The following is a 16,857-nucleotide window of genomic DNA, read 5'->3' on the forward strand; positions in this document are numbered from 1 at the left end:
TGCAGTAGCTTGTAAAAGTATTCAGACCCCTTGAACTTTTCCACATATTGTCACATTACAACCACAAACATAAATTTATTTTATTGGAATTTTATGTGAAAGACCAACACAAAGTGGTATACAATTGTGAAGTAGAACAAAAATTATATATCATTTCAAAAATGCTTTACAAATAAAAAACTGAAAAGTGCAGTGTGCAAAAGTATTCAGCCCCCTTTACTCTGAGTGCAACCAATTGCCTTAAGAAGTTGCCTGATGACTGCTAGTGACTAAATAGAGTCCATCTGTGTGTAATCTAATCTCAGTACAAATACAGCTGCTCTATGACGACCTCAGAGGTTGGTTAAGAGAATATTGGGGAGCAAACAGCATCAGGAAGTCCAGGGAAGACAGTAGACAGGTCAGGGATAAAGTTGTGGAGATGTTTAAAGCAGGCTTAGGCTATAAAAAGGTTTCCCAAGCTTTGAACATCTCAGGGAGCTCTGTTCAATCCATCATCTGGAAATGGAAAGAGTATGGCATTACTGTTAACCTACCAAGACAAGGTCGTCCACCTAAACTTACAGGCCGAACAAGGAGAACACTGATCAGAGATGTAGCGGGCCCATGGTGACTCTGGGCTTTTAGTCAGATGAGACCAAAATTGAACTTTTTGTCCAAAATGCAAAAAGCTATGTGTGGCAGAAAACTAACACTGCACATCACTCTGAATACACCATCCCCACTATCACATATGGTAGTGGCAGCATCATGCTCTGGGGCTGCTTCTCTTCAGCAGGGACAGGGAAGGTGATCAGAGTTAATGGGAAGATGGATGGAGCTAAATTCAGGGCAATCTTGGAAGAAAATCTGTTGGAGTCTGCTTGAGACTGGGGCGAAGGTTCACCTTCCAGCAGGACAACGACCCTAAACATAAAGCCAGGTCTACAATAGAATGGTTTAAAACAACACATTTTAACACATTCATGTGTTAAAACGGCCCAGTCAAAGTCCAGACCTAAAACCAATCTGGAATCTGTGGCAAGATCTGAAAACTGCTGTTCACAAACGCTCTCTGTCTAATCTGACTGAGCTTGTGCTGTTTTGCAAAGAAGAACTGGCAAAACTTTCAGTCACAAGATGTGCAAAGCTGGTAGAGACATACCCTGAAAGACTTGCAGCTGTAATTGCAGCAAAAGGTGGTTCCACAAAGTATTAACTCAGGGGGGCTGAATACTTTTGCATAACGCACTTTTCAGTTTTTCATTTGTAAAAAAAAGAAAACATGTATAATTTCCGTTCCACTTCACAGTTGCATACCACATTGCGTTGGTCTTTCACATAAAATTCCAATAAAATATATTTATGATTGTGGTTGTATTGTGACAATATGTGGAAAAGTTCAAGGAGTATGAATACTTTTACAAGCCACTGTAGTATGTAGTCACTTGCACACCATGTGCATAGAGTCTCTTAAATTGGATACATCATGCTTTTAAATCCTTTCTTTTCACCCTTAAATCCACAACTGGATAGTTGTGGTCTATATAAATTGGAACTACAATGCTTTGGTCTGAATTCCTGGTTATTGTAGCTCCACAGGTCCTCTTTTACCTCTGTTCTGAGGTGCATCTGAGAGTAACTTGTTTTGGCACCGTCTCTTTAAATGTTACTGAGGTACTTCACAACCCGTTCCTCCAGGTCAAGGAGCGTTACAGTTTAACCTGTTCGGCCATTTTTGTAGTTTGATAACAATTATCTAGTGCCGCAGAAACAAAACAAAAATGGCAAAAACAATGTAAAACTGTTTATGTAATAGTAATATTCATAACACACAGTACGGTTCTGTCCTCAAGGAGCTAAAAGCAGCACACAGCAGTACTATAAGCAGAAGGCACGATGCTACTGCTATAAGAATAATGGACAGGACGTCACACAATAAAGTCATGTCTAAAATTAAGTTTGGTGTCATTTTAGCGTTATTTGCAGCTTACTGCTTTGCTTTGTCCGTCATTTACATACGCAGAAAGAACTGACCCCGTATTATTATTCAGATTTAGAAGTCTCCCAGCAAACGATTACTGGTGATACTGGTGGAGGTTGCTGAAGCACTCGTCCTTGAAGTCCTTCATGCAGATGAAGAGGAATTTCACCACTGATGTGAGAAATTGTCTATGAAAAATCAAATTTAACCAGGCACTCTGAAGAGGTTCTGATGCTGGGGAACGGTGTGATGAATTGTGGGTTTATAAACCCAACAATCGACCATTTAGATTTATCCACCTACAGCTACGGCATACTTGAGCTTGGACTATAAAATCACAGCGAGAAATAAAAATGGCAGGTACACGAAATTGGTCAGCTGGAATCCATGACCTTGTTTAGCTGTTCCGCAGCAAATACTGTGATGTTATAGTTGAAATAACATGAGAATAGAGAAAACTAAACGGATAGAAAAATATGAACCTGGCAGAATATGAAGATATTTACGCAGCACCTGGAGAGACTAAATTCAACTTTTCTGCACTCCTACAGACTCCAAGTACACAAGAAAATTTTAAGGGCTGAAAAAGAGGATTTTGCATGATATGTTTCCTTTAATACTAATGCCCTCCAAAGAAGCTTGCTGCTTGTTAGACAGATAAGCAATGATCCGAGTCCAGGAGGGGATGTGGTCAGGTGGGCGATCAGACCCACATATTCTGGGACTGTCCTCAGATACAAAGCTTTTGGAGAAATGTCAAAGATGTGCTAGAGAGAGTACTAAAAGTTAATATTCCTTTTGATCCTGTAATTTTTATACTTGATATATTCCCTGACCATTTTACTTATGACCAAAGAACTCTCCTACATATTCTCCTAATGACGACAAGGAAGATGATTACAGGCAACTGGATGAAGCGTGACTCACCAAATATGGATCACTGGAGACAAAAGATTAAACACGTGTATACAATATAACAACTAACACCTATTGTGACTTATCTTGTTTAGAGTGCATCCACCTTCTGATCATTATTATTGTTTCTAGGTTTGGGTTGCCTATCTTTCCCCTTCTTGCATAATGATAAATAGAAGATTGAATCTATATATGAATATTGATGTGAAATCCGAGTCTCAGTCTCAGGTTTAAAATGTTTGCATGTCGACTGCTTGTTTTTGGTTGGCAATGAAGTAAAAAAAAAAAAAGAAATTTAAACTGACACATGAAAGGGTTTGATGGAATTGTGGCATTTTCTATTGATTGGTAGACCAGCAGCTCGTTACAAGGTAACAACAGATTAAGACCAACAGAAAAATTACAATGATCAAAACAAGATGTTATGAAGTTATGGACTGCAGCTTGAAAGTCATTAAACTGCATGTATGCCTTAGCTTTAAAAAACATTTATCTGTGTAACAGAATAACTAGGACAACAATTTACGAAACCCCTAACACTGAAATGCCTAGTTAGGAAGTTAGATTCTCAGACAAAACTAGTTATGTTTTCTTTTGGTTTACATCTGGGCCTGAACTAAAGCATGACAGGTTAATCAGTTAAACTTAAGGCTATCAGACAAATTGTGAGAGGCGTTATAAATGTTTTTAAATGGAACCCAAGGTGAAATAATGTTTTCTTACATGGACAGAAACTACTTCCAACAATGAAGAGCTGTACATGTATTGACAATAAGATGCTGTGGTTAACAGTATCAATCAGGGATGTCTCTATTTTTTGCCCTCATACCAGTCTGCATAGTATGAGATTAGAAAGAAATGAAGTACCGATTCTTAGTCCAACGCTAGGATTCCTTTACAATGTAGATTTGCTCACTAAATATGAACAAAAATGCAATTAAATTAAATAAATGTAGGAGAATTAAACAAAGTTACTAGAATCCCAGCCCTATATTTGTCATGACCTGCCTGTGTTTGGGGTTTTGAGTTCTGTTTAATTCTCCTCACTGCCATGTTCTGCACTTGCTCTATTTAAGTTCATTAGATTCACTCTGTTGTTTAGAGGTTTGCTACTTTCCTGCTTAGATGTGTTAGTTTAGATCTTCCTTGTAGTTCTGGTTCCCCCTTGTTAATGTTCTTTAGTTAGTCTCATTGTTTACTTGCTTCAGTTCATTTAGATGTTTTCTGTGACCTCCCTGCACTCCCTGCTCATTTGTAGAGTGAAGAGAAGAAATCAACGTCAAACTCATTTCTTTTTATATTAAATCAGATAGGTGTATTTAGAGGTCTGGGCAGGGTGAGGCATAGTTAAGGTGAATTAAGATCACAATTAAAGTGTTTTATGTTGAACTGTTTTGATTTACTGTCTGAATACTGTGGAAGCGTGACGAGCGGTTGCGCTCAGGTTTGGGTGCGTTGTTCGTCCTGCTGATTGCCATCAGCCAGCAGTTAAAGCTGAACTTTGAATGTTTTTCATTCGAAACAGACTGCAGTCTGGACCTCGTGGCCTGGCCACTCCATTGTTTGTTCCATCATTTTATTACCCCTGGGGTTTTTCCACTGAGTTCCCGCCTCAGAGTTTTACAACCCTTTGTTTGAGATTTAGGGTTATCAGCTGCTAGATGCTCTGTGTCCCGGCCGTGGCCATACCGTTCTACCAGCTGATAGCCGATGTCAAGACGCATCAACGGAGAAAAGCTTACAGCCTAGTGGTTTTGTTCATTTTTCCACATTAATCTAAATCGTTGTGTTGTTGTTATTTGTCCATAAACTGCTGGTTTGATCTCCATCTACCTTCCACACACATTCTTATTTTTAATTATTAATGAACCCCTTTAGTAGAATAGTGCATGCTTAATTAGGTGGACGTTGTTAACCAGAATATTCAGTTGTAAGAGGGACCATTGGTTTAATACATTTTCACATAGGTAAAGAGACAGCGTTTGTATTTGTTTTGTGTAAGAGTGATTATTTGTCCAGATAAGGTTAGTGTTCCACACCATTCGGTAAAACGGTTGATAACACAGTGACATTTGGTTTGCTTTTGATTAATAATTACCAATTATTAATGATAATTAACTAAATTGTAATTAAGTGCTGTGAGCCCAATAATCACAACACCAGAGTGGATCTCTCATTTTTATTCGTAAGAAATGATTTTTGGTTAGAATATATTATTTATTTATAATAATAACATAATTATAATTTTTGATAAATATTAATAATCAATTATCATAATCCTTACAGGAAATAGTGACAGTTTTAACAAATATGTAAAAAATACATTTTTACAAAAGTTACCTAATGCAGCTTTAATGACCAAACCTTTTTAAACTGCATGGCTAACCTTAGGAAACTGGTAGGTGATTTGAGGTTCATAGTTGCTGCCATCTTTGTTCTTCTTCAGGCTGACCACCACTAGATACTCAAAGAAGTACTGCCCGCTGATACGGCGGGGCTGGATGGACACATTGTCAGCGGCTGGTGGGTCCTGCCTCGTCTCTGTAGGCTCAAGGTCTTTGGCTTCTACATAAGAACACACACAAAAATATACTTATTCAGTGTGCAGATAGGGAGGTAGGCGGATGTTACCAACTGGTCCCTGAACTAATGATAGCTGAGATCAGGAGAGTAAGAAGAAAAGGTAGTTCCACTAACTGTTAACAGATGGAGTAACGTGCATAACTATGGGAAATAAATAAAAAACCCAGAGCACATAAATTTGGAATAAAGAGTTAAAGGATATATTATTTATTTAAACATGCTTTTATCCAAGTTCATTAAGTAGAACACTTGAACAATAGTGAATAAACTCATATTCAAGCCCTCTATTAGGGTCTTTAGCTTAATACTGAGTAAAGCATTCCTCATAATAAGGCATGTAAGACATACAATTATCTATTCTGAGCCATTGTTCAACAACTGATTTCCATATGAGTGTGCTCGAGATTGGTCAAACTCTTGAGCAGATTTAGATCCAGGTTTGATTGACACATTGTTTCACTGTCACAACAGTGCATTGCATTTCTCTGTTAATGATTACTCAATGAGTCAGTGAGACATTCTTACTCTCGAGGACCTTTCAAAAAACTGCCTGACAGTTGCCATTTACACATTAGCTAAATCAGGTGGGGCATGTAAGATCCATTTTAGTAAGAATGATGCTATTAATTTGATAAGAAGAAGCTAAATGAACTTATTTCAGTCTTATTTCATCTTTAACAGAAAACAGTGAGTAATAAGTCGGGTCCAGCTGCAAAGCTACTTGTGGAGATAAAACGTCAGCGTTCACAGGAACAGCTGCTGTTTACAGTAAATTATAACAGTGCCACCTCATTAGGTCAACACAGGAGCGCACCTATTATAGACGGGTTATCCCAAAGCTCTGCTGCATAGAACATGCCTCTGATGGATATAAAGAATGTGGTGAGACTGCAGTTTAACCCAGATCTTGTACTGCAATGTGACATGTCTTCAAATTCAAACAACTTATATTTTGAAACTAAGACCTAAGAAGGCACAAACTGTCGCAAGTGTTGGGTTTTGATTTTCTTTTGTGTGTTTTGACTATTTCTTTGGTCTTTATGTTATTTAGTTCTGTCTTTAGTCATTTCTTTATGCTTTTTATTGTTACGCATTTTCCTTATTAGTTCATTCTTTAGTGTTTTAGTGTTCTTTATATATCTAGAGTTATTTTCCTGTATTATTTCTGGTAGACATTCCCTGGGTCTCTCTGTGTTTCTGCTTCATTCATGTTAATCACCTCCCTCCTTCAACTACTCAGCCTTCCTCTCTGCCTCAGCAGCAACAAACTTCTTCTGGTTAGTTCTCTGGTTTGTCTGTCATTTCTCTACCCCTGCCTCAGGATATATACTTATATATACTGAGGTACATACATTCACCAACCACTTTATTAGGTACACCTGTCCAACTGCTTGTTAATGCTAATTTCCAATCAGCCAATCACAGGCCAGCATCTCAATGCATTTAGGCATGTAGACATGGTCAAGATGATCTGCTGCAGTTCAAACTGAGCATCAGAATGGGGAAGAAAGGTGATTTAAGTGACTTTGAACGTGGCATGGTTGTTGGTGCCAGACAGGCTGGTCTGAGTATTTCAGAAACTGCTGATCTACTGGGATTTTCACGCACTACCATCTCTAGGGTTTACAGAAAATGATCTGAAAAAGAGAAAATATCCAGTGAGCGGCAGTTCTATGGGCCCAAATGCCTTGTTGATGCCAGAGGTCAGAGGAGAATGGCCAGACTGGTTGGAGCTGATAGAAAGGCAACAGTAACTCAGGTGATTGGCTGCAGTCTACTGTCGCTCCAGGAACTGTACACCTCCAGGACCCTGAAGCGGGCAGGGAAGATTCTGGCTGATCCCTCCCACCCCGGTCACAGACTCTTTGAGACTCTCCCCTCTGGCAGGAGGCTGCGGTCCATCCGGACCAAAACCTCACGCCACAAGAACAGTTTTTTCCCATCTGCCACCAGCCTGGTTAACAAAGCCCGGAAACCACACTGACACTCTCCCTTTCACCCACACCCCCCTTTTTTTGCTGACAGGACACCTGTAACCTGTAACTCTATGTGTTACATTAACGCTCAGCTTGGACTCCTGCTTACTTGCACTGCTTTACTTGCACAATGATCATCTGCACTGTTGTATTGCTCTTGCATCTTATACTGCTCTACATTTACTCTCACTCACTTAAAACTGTGCACTTATATTTATATTATATTGTAGATATGTTTGTACTGTTTAATTTGTACTGTATTGCACCGACTATGCCAAAACAAATTCCTTGTATGTCCAAAAACGTACTTGGCAATAAAGCTTTTCTGATTCTGATTCTGATTCTGAATAACCACTTGTTACAACCAAGGCATGCAGAAGAGCATCTCTGAACGCACAACACATCGAACCTTAAGGCAGATGGGCTACAGCAGCAGAAGACCACAGCAGGTGCCACTCTTGTCAGCTAAGAACAGGAAACTGAGGCTACAATTCGCACAGGCTCACCAAAATTAGACAATAGAAGATTGGAAAAACGTTGCCTGGTCTGATGAGTCTCGATTTCTGCTGCGACATTCGGATGTTAGGGTCAGAATTTGGCGTCAACAACATGAAAGCATGGATCCATACTGCCTTGTATCAACGGTTCAGGCTGGTGGTGGTTGTGTAATGGTGTGGGGGATATTTTCTTGGCACACTTTGGGCCCCTTAGTACCAATTGAGCATCGTGTCAAAGCCACAGCCTACCTGAGTATTGTTGCTGACCATGTCCATCCCTTTATGACCACAGTGTAACCATCTTCTGATGGTTGCTTCCAGCAGGATAACGCACCATGTCGTAAAGCATGAATCATCTCAGACTGGTTTCTTGAACATGACGATGAGTTCACTGTACTCAAATGGCCTCCACAGTCACCAGATCTCAATCCAATAAAGCACCATTGGTGATGTGGTGGAACCGGAGATTCGCATCATGGATGCAGCTGACAAATCTGCAGCATCTGTGTGATTCTATCATGTCAATATGGACCAAACTCTGTGAGGAATGTTTCCAGTACCTTGTTGAATCTATGACACGAAGGATTAAGGCAGTTCTCAAGGCAAAAGGGGGTCTGACCCAGTACTAGCAAGGGGTACCTAATAAATTGGCCGGTGAGTGTATACTCTTTGTTCCTCACTAGATCCTTTTGTTTTTTCTTACGGTCTGTTATTACACTCTTTTTCCTTAACTCCAGACTAAGATCTCATTGTGCCTGTTTTGCAAGTATTGTATTTTATTATTATTAAAACTTGGGGGTTTCCACTTTGTTACTGGAGACTGATGATTCAATAACCCCAGTAACATCATCAACAATTTTTAATGCGCTGTTGTGGTCAAAAAAGTAGTCCTAGGTCCCATAACATACCAAATCAGCCACTGTTTTTGTTAAGAATTTCTACAATGAAAATAATTTACTCGTAGGTGTAGTAGAGTAATACAAAACCAACAGACCCAAAAATCCTGACATGCATGCTGCCAATTTCATGTAACTGAATCATTAATTGAAAGGAGCGTGTTTGAAGTTCAGTGATAGCAATCATGCTGTGAAAAAACAGGAAGCAAACCTTTATTTAAGGATGAAGGCAGCAAATGTTGTACATGGTGGAAATAGGGCATCACTGACTGATAACCTGATGACTAACTGAGTAATCATTTTATGGGGATATTTTTCATACCCCGGGTGTTGGCCCTATTTATTGCATACCAGTGATTATAGATCAGTTTAAAGTGTTTTCAGCATTGAAATAGGTCTTTCAAAAAGACATAATGCCACATTAGTGAACGAGGATTATTTTGGCTCCAGACATAAGGTTAAATGGACTGAATTTACATAGCACTTTTCCAGTCATACAGACCGCTCAAAGCACTTTACACTAAAGCCACATTCACCCAATTGCACTCACTAACGCTCACACATTCATACACCGATACACAGATCGGTAGGCAACTTGATGTTAAGTGCCTTGAGCAGGGGCACATCGACATACAGCAGGAGGAAGCTGGAATCGAACCCACAACCTTCCGATTGCAAGACGACTACTCTTCCTACTGAGCCATAGTCAACAAAAGACTCGTGGACTGAGATCAAACATGTTGTTTCTAAGGCAAAATCAAGAAATCCACAGAAACTGTTGAAATGATTCCAGTTGTCCTTGACTGGTCCTTCACAGGAACTCATAAATGTGAAGTAGTTTTTAAAAAGGAGTGGTTATACAACTAAGTTCAGTCATCGGCAGGGAAGCTCAATCTTTTAAGCAGTTTCTTTTATAGAGCAAAAGTTTAAATCTTAGAGAATAATGCAAACTTCTACTTTTTTTACATATATTCACAGCATATTATGCAGCCTTATCTAACATCATATTATTTCAGGTTTGTAGAGGATGCTTATATTCTTCCGCATTCTGTTCAGCACTTACATGAAAAGTGATGTATCATTTACACCACATCGACCACAACAGGAAAATGATGTACATATTGACATACTTCTAACACCAGACAGAAGGTTGTTTTTCTACTTCACAGCAATTTATCACTTATTTCTATAATATATATATTAATATACACTACCAGTCAAAGGTTTCAGGACCCCATTCTCATTTAATGGTTTTCTTTATGTTTATGATTTTACATTACACATGGAATTTAATTGAAGGTATCAAAACAGTGAACGAGCACATATGGAATAATGAAGCAAACAAAAAAATTGCAAAAGAACTTGAAATATGTTTTATATTTTAGATTCCTTAAAGTAGCTGCCCTTTGTTGTAATGACTGAAATATTGACCTTCGGCCATCTCTGAATGGACCTCTGGGAAGTTCTTTCAACACTCTTTAGAAAACCATGTCAGGTGACCTCCTCATGAAGCTCATGGAGAGAAAACCAAGAGAGCAAAGCAGTAATCAAAGCAAAGGGTGGCTAGTTTGAAGAATCTAAAATACAAAAATGTTTAGAGTTATTTCACACTTTTTGGACTAAAAACATAATATATTTCTTTGAAAATGTGATGGCGCTGAAGCTGTTTTGCTTTCATCTAGTTCAGGCAGTCATGTCCTGTCTCTCATCTTTCAGTTTCTGCAAGTGAACACACTGCAGCACTCTCTTCCCTTTTAAGGGGTTTGGCAAAGAATGTATCTGTGCTTTAAAAGCAGCAGCTGATATTTTACAAGTTTATGAATCCAACAGCAAAAGAACAGACGTGTAAAATCTGTAAGGAATGTAAAAATGTCATACTTCTCAAAGGCTTTTCTTCCTTTTGGTTTTTGGTACAAAGGATAGGAATGGGCCTTCTTTAGCATAATACTATGTGTCAGAGTTCAAATGTAGCTGATTGATTCCAAGCTATAATCTCTCCCATGTGCTTGCATATAATAAAATGCATCCCCGTGGGCATCGCAAACCAGCTACACCCATTAGGATTTCATACATTGCAATGCAATGTTCCTTTTAATGCAAAAAGAGAGCATCCATAAACTACAGTTAATACGGATGAATTACAAGAATCTATTAAGAATACTGCAGGAATGTCAGGAAACAATTAACAATAGGTTGAATACATTTAAGAATCAGGTACAATTACATTTGAATTTGTCACTATTCTTGACAATTGGTGAGATTTTCCATCATAATATAATAAGTGATGAGGGACTTGAAGAAGTGAAAGTTATTTGAATGATGACAAAATTTAGTGTTTTAACTGAAGTGATTGTTTTTGCCAACAAAATGTAGAACCAAAGAAACAACATTTTAAAAATGTAATTCTATTTAATATTTCCTATGTATTAAACAAGAAATTATTTGGGATTTTTTTTAGTTTTTTTTAAATTGCTTTTATCAATTATTATCCTTATTTCATTTTTTTTCCCAAAGGGCAGAATTCGGCAGTTTTTTGGGGTACTATGGCCCTGACTGGTCAAGACAATGCTTCATAAATCACAGATTAGTTAAGAATACATAGGAACGTCTAAGAATCAATTAGGAATCGGCTGCTATACCTAAGAATGACCTATTAATTTCTTAATGATTAACTGTGATTTTCTGGATTCTGTAGTTTGGCACCAAACTTTTAAACAGCATTGCCATGAATTCCAGATGGCTCAACAATTGCAAGAACTGACAAAGAATAAAATATGAATCAGTTACAAATTCAGCAAGTTATTATGATTCAACAAAGAATTGTTGGTGATTCATATTATTTGTGGGATTGTGGACTGGGGACAATACAAACCCCTCTACTCTATGCACAGAGAAGCAGGGTAACTGGCGTACTGCAATCTGGCATGAAAGGATGAAAAAAAACAATGTAAGTCAAATGAAAACCACCTCTTGCAACAGCAACGAAACCAGACAAAGATCCACTTGACATAATACTCACTGTCCTTTCTGCCTTTTCCAAAGGAGGGCCACATAGCACTGAACCTCTTGAGGGCCCCTTGTCGTCCATCATCCTCACCTGGTGGTGTGGCACCTTTCAGAAAGAAAAACATCTTAACAGCGCTAAAACCACAGAACAGCTCACCCACACTTCCTCTGCCAGTTTCAATACTCCGCAGACTGTGCACATGCTGTACCTGATGAACACTCTGCTCAGGTTCATGCATTAACATCCTCTAACATGGAGGATTATCATGAAGACATTACAGTCTTTAGATTCATTAAGGAGTACAGGTTGATACAGTCAGGGTAAAAAGAAAGTACACTCCATTAGATTTTTAGGGTTTGAGACGTTTTCAACACATCTAGGGTTATTGTGTTCTTTAACTTTTCCATCCAAACAGCTATGATTTTGTAAGTTTAAATGTAAATAATTGTATAATCTCAAAAAAAGAAACAGCTCATATATAAATATTAAACACTAGAACAGAGAATGTTTTACCATTTTTTTACTAATTTTACCATGAAAAGGGTCTAAAAATGCTGGTTCTGTTTAAGTCATAAGAAGTTGCAGAAAAATCCCAGGAGAAACTCACTGTCTTTTCCAGGCACATCTGATGTGACGAGTTTGTCTCTGGGCTGCTCACCTGGATCACACAAACAGTCTGGAGTTAGTTAGGGTTCACTTTTTTTAAAAATGCCCATATAAATTCCAGGTTTGTACTAAATTAAATTGAATCCTGTCAATGTAAAATACTTCTACGATCACCATGAAGCTAAGCCACAGTAAAGATGGTTGTGTTTTAACTGTGGACACCAGAGAAAATGCATTAGGGAGTCATTATTGGATTTTAACACAGTGACTTTTATCTGAGGCACTGAATAGATGCTTGTCCAGTGTGTCTCTGTATTGCCCTGTAATGGATTGGTGACCTGTCCAGGGTTTCCATGAAGATAAAACTCAAAATTAACTAGACTAGGATTACACTTGTTTGGAGAACTGTATTACCATGGTAACTCATTAAATGAATAAACAAATAGAGGCCCTGTTTAATTAAGTTTGGATCCAATCAGTAATTATGTCTCTTAAAGGACCTCTCAGGTACACATGTAACAGCAGATTGTGACCTTATTCAAGCCAATAACCGTTTGATCACTGTAGAGTTAAAACCTGACCTTAAACAAACGTTATGCACAGATAAAATACTACTCTGACTGAGATTATTGAAAAAGCATTGAGGTGACATTAATTTGAACTAAATTATCTATCAGTTCCACTGCCTGTGCTCCAGAGATATCCAAATGCAATTACTTTAAGCATGACATGATTAAATGTAAATGCATGTAAATACAGTATATGTTGAGTTAATGTATGTTAAAGTTAATGGCTAAGCTTCAACAGACCCCCTCAATAAATTAGAATATTTTTCAGAGTTCATTTATTTTAATAACTCAGTTCACTAAGTTGAACACATTATATAGATTAATTACACAGACTAATGTTTTCAAGCCTTTGTTAGTTCATTATATCAGCTTACTGCTAATAAGAACAAGACATTTAATAACAGGATATTACATTAGACCAATAAAAACATATTTAAAACCGAAATGTGGGCTTGTTGAAAAGTATACCTGCTTAAAGGTTGTTATTTCTAAAGTTAATTTTAACATGACAAACTAGCCTCATGAGATCACAGGTTCTAAGGGGAAGGCTTGGCATGACATGTCGAAGGCATGGAAATGAATGGGATGTTTCTGCGAGGAGTGAACAGAACAGCAGAGTATAAGTGGGCAAGACACAGGTGGAAACAGAGAAACTGATTAGCATGAAACAGGTAGACCAGATGATGCTAATTGCTTTGTCAGAGGCAGAGACTGAAAACAAAACATGGCTGGAACAAAACAGAAGTCCAAGAACACAATCTAACCCAAGAAACATAGCTATAACCGAACATAAACCAGAAAGCAACAAAAAGAACAGAATGCAACAATCACAAGAAACCAAACCTAAGAAAACAACAGAAGCAGGATCCAAAACTCAACTGTGAAAACAAAAAAAGAGAAAAACACAGAACCGGGTGGGAAGGGGGGGGTGACAGGTCCCAACCTGGACCTAACTCTGGAATAGAGTGGAAACAAGACATAGGTTTAACTAAACAGGAATACAAGTACACAGTCAAACCTAAGGAACATCTTACAGATAAAGCAGAACATAACTGAAATGCACTATAAACAGAATACAAGAATCATAAGAAACTAAACTTAAGGAAAGAACTAATGCACCACCTGGAAAACAATGATTAGAAGTAAGATCCAAAACACAAATAGAAAAACATAATCAGAATCAGAGAAAACCCCAAAACAAAACTCCAACACCTTTAAATCATGACACATACAGTAAAATTATAATCTGGCATGTTATGAATTTTCTGTACTCAGGAAAAGTGGAGATGGTGTAGAGAGCTAGAGAGATGAACATCGTGATGACCAGCTAAACACCCACGACAAACAAGAAGCATGACCAAACTAAGCAAGCCAGGACCAATTTGGTTAAAATTCGGTTGTATTGCTTTATTCGTCGAAATCATCTTTACTCTTCCAGAAAGATACTTTTTCAGATCGCTGATAATTTGGTTCCTAATGAGAGGAACAGCCAAACATCCAATAGCCTTCCAGACTGGGCAGTCGGCACTGTTGGTGATCCTTTATAACCTAGAGAGACGAGGCCGAGGAATCTGACACAACTGACCTTTCCAGAGAGAGACCATTTAATAATTTTAGATCATTATGAGCTAAAACCAATTCAACCCTTTTAAGTTATTATATTTCATGTTTGTTTGTGTATGGCATATTAATCATATTTGTGTGATTATTAATAGCTAAATTGCTGATTATTTTTGCAACTAGGGAAAATATCATTACTCAATTTACAATTCAGGTAATAGTATTGTGATTCTAAGGAGAAATATATAATCATGATATGTTTATCTCCTTCCTTTTGATAAAATCTGTGTTTTAAGCTCCCTGAGAAAGGCAACTTACCCTTCTGATAGACTGTAAAGTTTTGAGATGATAAATTAATATATATTTAATGAGACTATAACACATACAGATGCTTCCAATGTATCGACATTTATTTACACTAATCCCATTTTAAAATGCTCTCAATCAATAGTTCTCCAAAGATTCTGAATGTCTTTCAACATTTTGTTTTAGGACTTTGGTTGCTTTTCATAAAATTTTGGTCCAGAGAACTGTTTTATTAAGCCTTGACTTAACTTTGGGTCACTCATGCATAACAAGATCCCTAAAAAGAACATAGGTAAACATCACTGTGAACAACGCTTGACAGAAACTAGGATCTGTAGTATCAACAAGGAGACAAACTTGGCAGATCCCAATATCTACCCCTAAGGATTTGAATTGCACATATAGAAGTGAAAAGTAAAACCATCAGTCCTCCAGCAGATGATTGGTATGGAGACGTTATACCTATAGTAGAAGAAAAGATCCAGCAAAGACCTGAGATACATCATTCTTCAGCTGATCATCTGCCAAGTTTCCACCCAACAGATCTTAGAGGAGCACCTTATTGGAGCTAAACTCCTTATTTAAAATACTGTTTTTAAGTCAGTCAGTCATTTTCTATAACGCTTCTCCATAGTGGGTCGCAGGGTAGCTGGTATCTATCTCCAGCAGTCTATGGGCGAGAAGCGGGGTCCACCCTGGACAGGTCGCCAGTCCATTGCAGGGCAACACAGAGACACACAGGACAAACAACCACACACACTTATTCACACACCTAAGGGCAATTTAGAGAGACCAATTAACCTAACAGGCATGTCTTTGGACTATGGGAGGAAGACGGAGTACCCGGTGAGAACCCACACATGCACAGGGAGAACATGCAAACTCCATGCAGAAAGACCCCCGGCCAGGAGTTTAACCCAGGACCTTCTTGCTGCAAGGCAACAGTGCTACCAACTTCGCCACCGTGCAGCCCCTGTTTTTCATCATACTGTTATTATTTTTTCTGTGTTTCATAAACTGAACTTAAATGATGGGAACTAATCGTGTTAACAGGCAGCTGGTAACAAAATAGTCGAAGATATAGTCACTGTAAGGGAATGAGGAAATGTGATAGACACATCACTGTTAAGGTTTATTTCTATACCTAAATGATTCAGCAGACTGAAAATGGCCAGATAACAGATCTAGATCATTGCAACAATTCAAAGTAAATGAGCGTTGCTTTAGGATTGCACACAGGCCTGTGGGCCAACAGTAAATTATACAAGAGCAAGCATCATTAACATCTCTCTGTTGCTCAGCAACTAAACTGTGTCCACACTGTTTTTTCACTATTAATCTTGTGTGTTTACTGTATTAACAATCTGCTGACTCATCTGTTGAACTCAACCTCCAAGGTAAGAATTGTCATTCTCGTGTTGCATTCAGGTGAAGAAAACCCCATTCTCCATGTGAAGTTCTGTGAGTTATAGGCCCACACAGTTTACAGTTTTTTAGAACAGGTTTATGTAGCTTCTCACTGGCAAGAACTGACATGCACACATGCCTCTGATGCAAAGTTGCCTTCAGGTGCCATCGGAAAACACAGCATTTGAGTTTCATTAACAATGTGAATGCATCACCACATAAACTCTAGATAGCTTCTCAGTCTGTGGAACAAAAAAGTAGAGCAGTGTTATTTTGACACCTTACAAGCGCTATGTTATGCATATTGAAGTTTGCACCGAGTTTTCGTATCGTTATTTAGCCCTGTTCACTGCATTAAGGTTTCCTACAACCTTAATAGGCTTGTTGTCCCATGACATATTCATTGTTTTTATACATGTTTCAGAGAGCAGAGAGTTTACAAAGAAACATGTTCCATAAGGATGAATAATCTCACATCTGCAACCTTCCAGCTTTTAACATGACATGAATGATTTAAAGACTTTCATACTTTAAAACTTCCAGAAAAGGAGAGAGAAAGGCGCAGAAATAGA

General features: G+C 38.2%; 1 protein-coding gene across 2 annotated transcripts in view; it reads right to left on the bottom strand.

Moving 5' to 3' along the window:
* The window catches only part of LOC124871593 (DENN domain-containing protein 2D-like), a 46,810-nt gene that overhangs the window by 9,444 nt on the left and 20,509 nt on the right, over positions 1-16,857 (bottom strand). For both annotated transcript variants that reach the window (XM_047371023.1, XM_047371032.1), the window contains 3 exons: positions 12,445-12,495; positions 11,850-11,942; positions 5,265-5,443 (listed from right to left, as the gene is read on the bottom strand). In XM_047371023.1, the coding sequence (XP_047226979.1) occupies positions 5,265-5,443; positions 11,850-11,942; positions 12,445-12,495 (323 nt within the window). The remainder of the gene's footprint in view (positions 1-5,264; positions 5,444-11,849; positions 11,943-12,444; positions 12,496-16,857) is intronic.

This window comes from Girardinichthys multiradiatus, chromosome 1 (assembly GCF_021462225.1).
Source record: "Girardinichthys multiradiatus isolate DD_20200921_A chromosome 1, DD_fGirMul_XY1, whole genome shotgun sequence".
Taxonomy (NCBI): Eukaryota; Metazoa; Chordata; class Actinopteri; order Cyprinodontiformes; family Goodeidae; genus Girardinichthys; species Girardinichthys multiradiatus.